The 10,306-nt window shown below is 43.8% G+C and overlaps 1 protein-coding gene and 1 pseudogene across 2 annotated transcripts; both read right to left on the bottom strand.

Moving 5' to 3' along the window:
* Nucleotides 1–4,433: 4,433 nt before the first annotated feature.
* LOC112577841 lies at nucleotides 4,434–5,355 on the bottom strand (annotated as a pseudogene).
* LOC112587933 (histone-lysine N-methyltransferase SETMAR-like) lies at nucleotides 5,354–9,477 on the bottom strand. Of its 2 annotated transcripts, none has more exons than XM_044925468.2 (3): nucleotides 9,240–9,477; nucleotides 7,943–8,030; nucleotides 5,354–5,883 (listed from the first exon to the last, which is right to left on the bottom strand). In XM_044925468.2, the coding sequence occupies exons 2-3, from the start codon at nucleotides 8,024–8,026 to the stop codon at nucleotides 5,500–5,502; spliced, it is 468 nt and encodes a 155-aa protein (XP_044781403.2). In that variant the 5' UTR covers nucleotides 8,027–8,030; nucleotides 9,240–9,477; the 3' UTR covers nucleotides 5,354–5,499. The 2 variants fall into 2 exon arrangements, 1 of the variants encoding a protein (XP_044781403.2); XR_003112474.3 differs by lacking the exon at nucleotides 5,354–5,883 and adding an exon at nucleotides 5,892–6,965 and having other exon boundaries at nucleotides 9,240–9,350.
* Nucleotides 9,478–10,306: the final 829 nt, after the last annotated feature.

Here is a 10,306-nt window from a genome sequence, read left to right as displayed (position 1 = left end):
AAAAGGCTTCATGTGAAGGTAGTGGCTGCAGAAAGGAGACTCCACCTGGATCCTCAGCTGCATTTGTTTACATGTTTTCATCAATAAATATGGTATCCTAAACTATCCTCTGCTGAGCTTCCTTTTGTAGCTTCCCAGGTGGCGCAGTGGCAAAGAATCTGCCTGCCAGTGCAAGAGATGCAGGAGGCGTGGGTTTGATCCCTGGGTTGTGAAGATCCCCTGGAGAAGGAAAAGGCAACCTGCTCCAGCTCTTGCCTGAAAAATACCATGGACAGAGGAGCCTGGCAGGCTACAGTCCATGGGGTCACAGAGTCAGACACAACTGAGCCCACACACACAAATTATTTACATAACAATTTGGAGAAATTTGAATGTGGACTGCTTGCTAAATGGTATTTGGATATTATTGCTAATGTTCTGATAATGATTCTGTGGTTATATAGAGTGCCCTTATTTTATGAGATGCATGCTGAAGTATTTAGGGGTGAAATACGATGCCTGCAACAAATTCTCAAATGGCTTTTTCTCTCATCCACAGTTAAAGCCAAAGTCCTACAAGGCCATTTTCCCTTTGAAATCCATTCTCACCTTCCATAATAATTGATTTGTGGTTGAGAAATAGCTGCTCAGCCCAAGACTACGCTTCCCAAACTCCTTGCAGTTAAATGGCATACAGTACCCACTTCATAGTTTCTGTGAGAGTGTTGGCTGGTTTGTTTTTCCAATGTAGCCGTTAAAATTGTACCCCAGGGCCACTGTCGGTTGGTGCCAGGCTCTGATGTGGAGAGTGTCATTTGAAAAGTATTATTTTATTTTTGTTACTTTTATCAGTTTTTCCCTGATTGTAAAAATTTAGAGAAATTCTAAAAGAAGAAAATTAAATTAGCCATAATTCCATCAACCTAATTAAAAATATTAACATTTATACCCTTCCAGAACTTTCCTATTCATGTATGCATTGAAATTGGAAGAGACCCTGATGCTGGGGAAGATTGAGGGCAAGAGGAGAAAAGGGGCAACAGAGGATGAGTTGGTTGGATGGCATCACTGACTCAATGGACATGAGATTGAGCAAGCTCTGGGAGATAGAGAAGGACAGGGAAGCCTGGTGTGCTGCAGTTCATGGGGTCACAAAGAGTTGGAAACAACTGAGTGACTGAACAACAACAATGCAGGGAAATATATATTACAAAAGCAGAGCATATGAGGCAGTTCTGTAATCTACGTTTATTTTATTGATTTACTTTTGGCCACATCTCGCAGCACGTTGGATCTTAGTTCCCCAGCCAGGGATTGCATGACTGAAGCGACTTAGCAGCAGCAGCAGCAATGGGAACATGGAGTCTTAACCACTGGCCCAGCAGGGAAGTCGCTATAATTTTCATTTAGTATGTTGTGAGCATATTTACATATTCATAATCACATATCTTTAAGGAGTATTCATTCTTTAATTGTTTGAATACTGAAAACTCCTTGTTCCTAAGGGATCCCGGGACATGGATTACACCTCCACTATCCATGCTATATTAACGCTGATTGTATGCTGGAGGGTAAAACAGAAAATACAGCAAAACCAAAATGACAAAGCATAGAGGAGGATAGTAACGTTTTAACCAGAGAGAAACTGCCCCAAATGCAGGAATTCAGAAAAGTAACGCAACCAGCAACATATTAAAACTATTAGGCATGATGTAAACCTACCACGTGGAAGCCCTGAAACTGAAGATGTTCCAAATCACCCTCCAGTTCACTTCCTAACGCCGTGTGTGGCCTCAAGCACTTCAGGTGCTTTGGAAAAGAGACTTTGGAACTCAGTCTCTCATCTGTAAAGTGAGGAGTTGAACTAATGCACCCTTAGGGCCCTCTGGTTCAGACCTTCCCTGATTCTAAGGAAGTAGATTTTTTCTGACCCAAGGAGAAAAGATCAGAACACTGAATAGCATTTTTAGGGTTTTAACTGGACTGGCTGCTGACCCACCACTCCCTCGGTCTGTTGACCAGATAACAATGGAGCCCCTAAATGGGTCAATGGATACCCAGCAGGTGCTTTGAAATGCTACTGATTCAGGCTAAATTGGCAGGATGGGCAAGGAGTTGCCATGGAGAAGCAAATAGTGGAGGCAGGTGGAACTGTAAATCATTCTCTCCTCTAAACTTCTGTACTTTTTCTTTCTTCTTTCATGACTTTCGATCCTGGGAGCCGTTTTCAGGGTGAACAGAAGAATCTATGGAATGTTCCTTTGTTTCTGTGGTTTGCCACAAGCAGAATGCAAGCCTTTTGAACTTGAATATCTAACACTCTCTCTTAAAACCCTAACTCAGTATAAAATCTATGCTTCCCACTATTTGCAATAGCCCCAACCTGGAAACTCAAATACCCACTAAGATAGGATGGATAAATAACTGATGGTATATCCAGAAAATGGAATGGTATACGGCAGCGAGAGGGAAGTCGCTGTAACCGCAAGTGACCACATGGGGGCGTCTCCCAACAAAATGAGGAGCAGAAGCCAGAGACTAGGTAGGATTCCACTTAGACAAAATTTGGAAGTTAAAAACGAACAGAATCTCTCCTCCTAGAAGTTAGAGTAGTTGTTTTACCCTTGTGGGGACCAATGACTGGAAGAGAGCCTGGGGAAGGTGCAGGTATTCCAAGGCTCCCTGTGTTTTCTTGATTTGGATTCTGGTTATACATGTACTCTCACTTCATAAATATTCATGATGCTGTATACGTGCATTTTTGTAGGTAAATAACACATCAACTTTTACATACTTTTTTCTTTACATTTTTTAATTTTTACATTAAAAAATAAGTAAATATAAAGGCGGGACTCAATGTGGGAAATAAAGATTATTACATCACGAAGAACCTTATGAAGCTTTCCAAAGTTCAGAAACACACACAGGCACATTCAGGTGGGTGGGGAAAGAGAAAGTGTGGTTATAAATAGATTAAAAAGTTCCCATTAAAAGGATCCCATACACTGTGGAAAGTGGAAGGAAGCAGGTTTGAGGAGGAAGACGATTAGTAAGCAATAATGACTCACCCAAGAACACTGACAATCGGGCAGTGTTCTTTTCATTTGGACTCTGAACGAAATTCAGTGAATTATTCTATCGCGCAGGTGAGTGGGAGGGTGTGCCCTGGAGCATTACTCACTCACACTGGTTTCTGCCCTGAGGTAAATCAACACTTATATCCCACAGAAACTGCCCGTTTCCCACTTGAAAGTGGTCCACATACCACTTGAGACTGTTAGGTTGGGTGCTAGGTCCATACTGCCAAATCTTATCAGAACCGAAAGCAGAGGTACTGTGACTATAATGCAAATCAGAAGCTTTGGGAAACTCCTTAAAAACACAGATTTCTTTGAGCAACGATTCTGATTCAATAGGTCACAGGCAGAAGCCCAAGAACCTTCACTGTTGGGCTTCAATCTTCTTTCTGCCTGCGATGCGGGTTCAATCCGCGAATCAGGAGGAATCCCTGGAGGAGGGCATGGCAACCCACTCCAGTATTCTCGCCTGGATAATTCCATAGACAGAGGAGCCTGGCGGGCTATAGTCCATGGGGTTGCAAAGAGTCAGGCATGACTGAGCAACTAAAACACACTTTGGGGGGGGGTGTACATGGAGTGCCAAATAATATTTGGTTAAACGTTATCGAGGGTGTTTGTGAAAGAGTTTAACATTTGAATTGGTAGACTGAGTACAGGAGATTGCCCTCCCCGATGTAGGTGGCCCTTATCCTATTCACTGAAGGTGTAAATATGGCAAAAAGGTAGAATTCACTCCCTGATTGTCTTCGAGCTGAAACATCAGCCTTCTCCTCCTTTGGACTCTCAGCCTCAGACTTGAACTTACATCATCAGCTCTCCTGGTCATCTGCCCTTCAGACTCAGACTGGAACTACACCATCGGCTTTTTTTTTCCATTGTGGGATCTTGAATCTGGGCCAAAGCAGTGAAAGTGCCAGGTCCTAACTACGGGACTGGCAGGGAATTCCCAGGGAATCAGCTTTCTTGGGTCTCTAGCTTGTCAACTGCAGACCTTGGGACCTCTCAGCCTCCACATCTGTGTGAGCCATTTCCTTATGGACTATCCTATTGGTTTGTTCTTCTGGAGAACCCAGATCTATACAACTGTGAACTGTAAAGGTTCTGGATCTCTGTCATGTCCCTCTGAAGACTCCTAACGTTTGATTTAGCAGGCAGTTAACTTGGCTGAATGCAACTCCAGGTTCTGTCTTTCCTCATGATGGCTGGCAGCTGAAATTCTTCAGGTTTTAAAAATCTGTGTTTGACATACACTATCTTTTTGTTACTCCTAACAAACCTTATGAAGTGAATATATTATCCTCAAAGAATCTACCTGTAATGCGGGAGACCTGGGTTTGATCCCTGGGTTGGGAAAATCCCCTGGAGAAGGGAAAGGCTACCCATTCCAGTATTCTGGCCTGGAGCATTCCATGGACTGTGTAGTCCATGGAGTCGCAAAGAACTTTTACTTCACTTTAAATCATCCTCATTTTACAGACAAGGAAAGGAAAGCTCAGAGAATATTTGTTAAGTTGTAGAGCAGGAATTTAGGCCTAATACTGTTTCCAATGCTTTTGGATTTTGGCAAACAAAGAAGTGTTCTGTTAGATTGGTGCAAATGTAATTGTGGTTTCGGACCCTGAATTTTAAATCATTATAACTAGGCTCAAGCACATCTTTATTCATCAAAATAGGAATCATTACAATCAACACATTTTTGCCAACGAGAAATAAGTCTGTTTATTCCTGTAGCATAAAAATCTGTGCTTCGGGATTCGACAAACTCTTTGAAAACATTTTCTGTGTCCTGCTGGTTGTGGAAGTATTTTCCCTGCAAAAAGCTGTCAAGATGCTAGAAGAAGTGGTAGTTAGTTGGCAAGAGATCAGGTGAATATGGCAGACGAGGCAAAACTTTGTAACCCAATTCGTTTAACTTTTGAAGCATTGTTGTGCAACAAGCCGTCGGATGTTGTCATGGAGAAGAATTGGGCCCATTCTGTTGACCAATGCCAGCTGCAGGCATTGCAGTTTGGGTGCATCTCATTGATTTGCTGAGCATACATCTCAGATGTAATGGTTTCACTGGGATTCAGAAAGCTGTAGTGGATCAGACCAGCAGCAGGCCACCAAACAGTGACCATGACCTTTTTTGGTGCAAGTTTGGCTTTGGGAAGTGCTTTGGAGTTTCTTTTCTGTCCAACCACTGAGCTGGTTGTTGCCGGTTGTCATATAAAATCCATTTTTCATTGTATGTCACTATCCCATCGAGAAATGTTTTGTTATTATTGCGTAGAATAAGAGAAGCTGCTAAGTCACTTCAGTCGGGTCCGACTCTGTGCGACCCCATAGACGGCAGCCCACCAGACTCCTCTGTCCCTGGGATTCTCTAGGCAAGAATACTGGAGTGGGTTGCCATTTCCTTCTCCAAGAAGAAGAGAAGAGAATAAGAGAAGACTACACTTCAAAATGACAATTTTGTGCTTGCATTCAGCTCATGAGACACCCACTTATCAAACTTTCTCACCTTTCGAATTTGCAGAACAACCATAGAATGGTTGACATTGAATTTTTTGGCAACTTCTTGTGTAAGAGGATCAGCTTCGATGATGGCTCTCAATTGGTCATTGACAACTTCCAATGGCCGGCCACTACATTTCTCATCTTCAAGGTTCTCGTCTGCTTTGCAAAACTTCTTGAACCACCACTTCCCTGTTCGTTGGTTAGCGGTTCCTGGGCCAAACGCATTGTTGGTGTTTCGAGTTGTCTCTGCTGCTTTACGACCCATCATGAACTCGAATAAGAAAATCTCTCGAATTTGCTTTTTGTCTAACTTGATTTCCATAGTCTAAAATAAATATAAACAGCAAGTAATTAAACATTAGCAAAATATTCAAAGCAAGAAATGTGCATGAAAATGATGTATAACATAACCACATTTATTTAAGAATGTATTCCAATATCAAAGACTAATTTCAACAACACAAAAACTGCGATTACTTTTGTACCCACCTAATATTTAGCTTTGCACTAAGTGTCAGTTGAAGAAACCAAAGAATAAAGGCCCTCCAAGTATTTGGCTTGAAGATTGCCACAGTGCAAGCGAGTTACAGTCAGAGAACCCTGGGTGATGGGGGGCAGGACCGCCTGGATCCTTGGCTGTTTGGCATGAGTTCCCAGCTCCACAGGTAAGGCGTTTCGACCCAGGTGTGCAGTGATAGCAACACAAACAACACTGTGATGCTATAAATAAGGAAGTGCTGCGACCTCAGGATAGCACACCTGGAGGTGACCTTGCACAAGATCACGTGGCCACTAATCGCTAACCTTATTCTGATGACCACGACAGAAAGCAAAGTGTTCACCTCCCTGGAGCTGCAGAGTCTCCATCGCAAACTAGTCCAGCCCTTCCCTTCCCCACGTGATTTGGCATCTTTCCCACACTGCTTGGCGCACACAGTGCCACGCTGATCACTTTCTTTCCTTTTCATGTTTTATTTTTTCTTAATGACAGAAGTAACACATTAATTTAATTAAAGATACGAAGAATACAAAAAGAGGGCCAAATGCGAAAGTCTCTCCTCCTCACTACTCCCCCAGCACTTTATTCTTCTTGGTTTTCTTTCTGTACATAGAGTGATATGGGTAGATATGCATCTGTAGCGTTTGTTCTTCGGAAGGCCTTTAATTGTGCTCTGTGTCTGGTTCTGCTCTCTGGTTTTCATTCAATGGAATGTAGTTCTCCATGTTATAAACTTGCAGGGCCCTCTGATGTAGTCATGGGCTTCTGGGTGGCTCAGTGATAAAGAATCTGCCTGCAGGAGTCACAGGATATGCGGGTTCCATCTCTGGGTCAGGAAAATCCCCTGGAGGAGGGAATGGCAACCCACTCCAGTGTTCTTGCTTGGAGAATCCCATGGACAGAGGAGCCTGGTGGGCGACAGAGTCGTACACGACTGAAGTGACTAAGCACGCTTGCAGTGATGTGAGCATTTTTACATGTTGAAGTCTACATTTATATATACGAAGTATTTCCTTTAATAATTTATAATATTTTATACACAGATAATTATTTACATATAATTTTTTCCTTTAGTTGTAGTAAGCTTTTAAAATTATATAAATAGGTTATTGACGAATTTTATTTCAAGATAGTAAAAAGGGCATTACAATGTTTTATTTTTAAGGCTGCCTCCCACAGCTGACAGCTATACACTTTTCCTTCTTTTCATATTCTGCACAGGGGTTCATAACCTGAAGGCACTTTTTATGTATCACACAGACATTTAGGTGTTTCCCACCAGTCCTGCCTTGGGCATTGCAGACCCTGCTCCAGCCTCGCCTGCATCGTCCTCTCGTGTGGATCTTGCCCTGAGTGGAGGGACGGCCAGGCTTTATAGAAAGAGAGCGTTGGACCTGGCCATTTCTAAGTCTGGGAGGGTGCCTGATTACAAACAACAGAGACCAAGTCGGGCTAACTTCAACAGGCAAGGAATGCAGGACGTTCAGTAGTAGCTCACAGATGGACAGGAATGTGAGAGAACCGGGATGGAGGGGAGAGTGGGAGCCCTGGGAGGGGGAGGTGAACAGCAGATGGAGAGTGCCGCCAGACTCTGCAGGGCAGGAGGTCTGCGGGAGGCTGCCAGAAGCTGCGGGGCAGGGCACCACTCCTGACCTTCGACTCTGAGCTGGAATCTGAGCTGGAAGCAGACGTGTGCTCTGCACCCTCCAGGTCAGAAGCCCTCAGTGAGCACATCTGACTGGATGAGCCTGTGTCAGTGCCCTGGCTGCCTCGGAAGAAGAGAGGGTTCACGCCGCACCCCCCACCCCACGCCCCAACATCCTCACAGCTTGCAGAGTGAAATATCTCCCACTCTCCCACGTTTTCTTAGGAAGCAGGAACCCACCTCCATTCGGGAAGGAATTAACAGGCAAGGAAAGGCTGAACTATCTTCTCTCTCCTTTAGAGTTGCTCTTTCTTTCCTTTCCATCAACCTTTACAAGTAGATAGAAAATACTCTGTGAGTTGTGGAGAGCAGAGAATGGAAAATGTGGTGGGCTGGATAATGTCCCCCAAGATAGCAGATCCTAACTCTTGACACCTGTAAATTTTACCTTCTAAGGAATAGGGGTCTTTGCAGATGGGATTAAGTAAAGGCTATTGCCATGGAGAAGTTATACTGGGATATCCAAGAGGGCCCTAAATACTATCACAGGAGAGACGAAGACACAAGGGACGAAGGGGGCGATGGTGTGATTGCAGAGACAGAGGCTGGAGTGATAAGAGCACAATTCAAGAAAGGCCATCAGCCCCCAGGGAAAGGCTACCCACTCCAGTATTCTGGCCTGGAGAATTCCACGGACTAAAGTCCACGGGGTCGCAAAGAGTGGGACATGACAGAGCAATTTTCACTTCACCGACCACCAGAGGCTGGAAGAGGCAAGATTCTCTTTAAGAACCCCCTGCTATCACCTGCGGACACCTCTCTTTCCAGCAGAAGGTACTGATTTCAGACTTCTGCCCTCCAGAAAAGAGAAAGTGTATTCCAATTGATTTCAGCCTCCGAGTTTGTGGTAATTTGCTACAGCAGCTACAGGAAACTCATACAGAATTTCAAGAAGATATGAAAGTATTTGTTTCTCTAAAACACATACTCATATCTTAAAAAAAAAAAAAAAATGGAAGGAAAGGAGAGAGAAAAGAAAGGAAAAGAAAAGGAGAAGAAGGCAAAAACCAAGCCAGGCAGTTGATGAGCTACTGAATACAGCATTAGTCATCTATCACACAAAGGCATGAAAGGCAAAGGAATTAACCCTGAAAGGCATTTGTCTTTTGAAAATATTGATAAATTCAGGATTAGAATGGAACAGACCGAGTAATATGGGCAAACATAATACCTCTGTGAATCCATCTAAATAAGCTACATAATCTCCTGACAAAGGAGCAGCAGGTACTATAAGAAGTTTGAATGTCTTTCCTCCTGAGGTAATTTTTTGAAAAGAAAGAGAGGAATGCAGGCTAAATAAACTGGATGACTCAGGAAATGAATTTGTTTTCAGATAATTGCTTCCTAAAGCAGCGATGATGTGACTGTTAGTCATTTCAATAGCAGCTCCGTATAGACAGCAAATAAGATAGAACACCCCACCCCACCCACAGCGATTACTCTGGTGGGAAAGCCCACAGAACTGACGTGAAGCGACCTTTTTGTCAGAGCGATGCCGTGAGAAACGCTGAGCCTGGCGCGGATGGACCGGCTCTAGACGTTTGCTTCCTGTTGTGTCTTGTTGCTATTGTGAAAGGGGCACTAAGATAAAGCAGATGTACATCTGGGGAGAAAGCGTGCCAGGAGTGTGACGTCACTGGCAGCCAATCAGAAGCTCTGCTGTCAGCCTCGCAGGGACTTGCAGGGCAACAGGTCTCAAGCCCTGCAAGGCCTTTGTCTCTAGTCAAGGTTGGCCTGCCTTGAGCTTCTTCTGGGTGCTCAGGTGGTGCTGGCAGACCACTGCAGGGGGGAACAGAGTCAGAAAGGACTCCGAGCCTGCTTCTAATCAGATGCGTAGATAAAACATGCCCCATTAAAGAACAATGACAATGAAACACAGGAAAATGTATTATACTGATTTGATACAGGGCTCAAGCACACGTACTTAAGAGTCTGTGGATAGGAGCAAATATATGCTTTGCGTGAGTTAGCATGTGGTTCCCAGACTTTGAGAAAGGTGGCTTTAGACATGGGCTTGTTCTGTTGTGGGACTGTGAATAAATCGCCTATGTGCACAGCTTTGTGCTTAAAGCCCAGAGGAATACACATGCATAGGGCTCCTGATCCTAAAGGATTTTTGCAGTCCAGCTGAGAAAATTAGACAGCCAAGCAACATCAGTAGGCAATGCAATGCAAGTGAATTTGTCCTCCTGGCTGTTGCTACTATAGGAGTTCATTCATTTTTTTCAATTAATTGTTTTTGTTATTCAGTCACTAAGTCGTGTCTTTGTGAGACCCTTTTTTTGAGTCGTGACTCTTTGAGACTCCATGGACTGCAGCACACCAGGCTCCTTTGTCCTTTACTATTTCCCAGACTTTGCTCAAATTCATATCCATTGAGTCGGTGATGCTATCTCACCATCTCATCCTCTGCTACCCGCTTCTCCTTTGGCCTTCAATCTTTGCCAGCATCAGGGTCTTTTCCAATGAGTCTGCTCTCCTCATCAGGTGGCCAAAGTATCAGAGCTTCAGCTTCAGCATCAGTCCTTCCAATGAATATTCCTT

This window comes from Bubalus bubalis, chromosome 11, assembly GCF_019923935.1.
Source record: "Bubalus bubalis isolate 160015118507 breed Murrah chromosome 11, NDDB_SH_1, whole genome shotgun sequence".
Classification (NCBI taxonomy): domain Eukaryota; kingdom Metazoa; phylum Chordata; class Mammalia; order Artiodactyla; family Bovidae; genus Bubalus; species Bubalus bubalis.
Note: the sequence above shows the minus strand (reverse complement) of the source record. Positions and strands in the feature narration are given on the sequence as shown.

What these genes read in the sequence shown, in the direction of transcription:
- LOC112587933 (XM_044925468.2), bottom strand. Translation starts at nt 8,026, where the DNA reads ATGGAAAGGAAAGAAAGAGCAACTCTAAAGGAGAGAGAAGATAGTTCA. An exon ending in TAATTCCTTCCCGAATGGAG is followed by an intron (nt 5,884 to 7,942) that starts GTGGGTTCCTGC and finishes TATTTATTTTAG; the next exon opens with ACTATGGAAATCAAGTTAGA.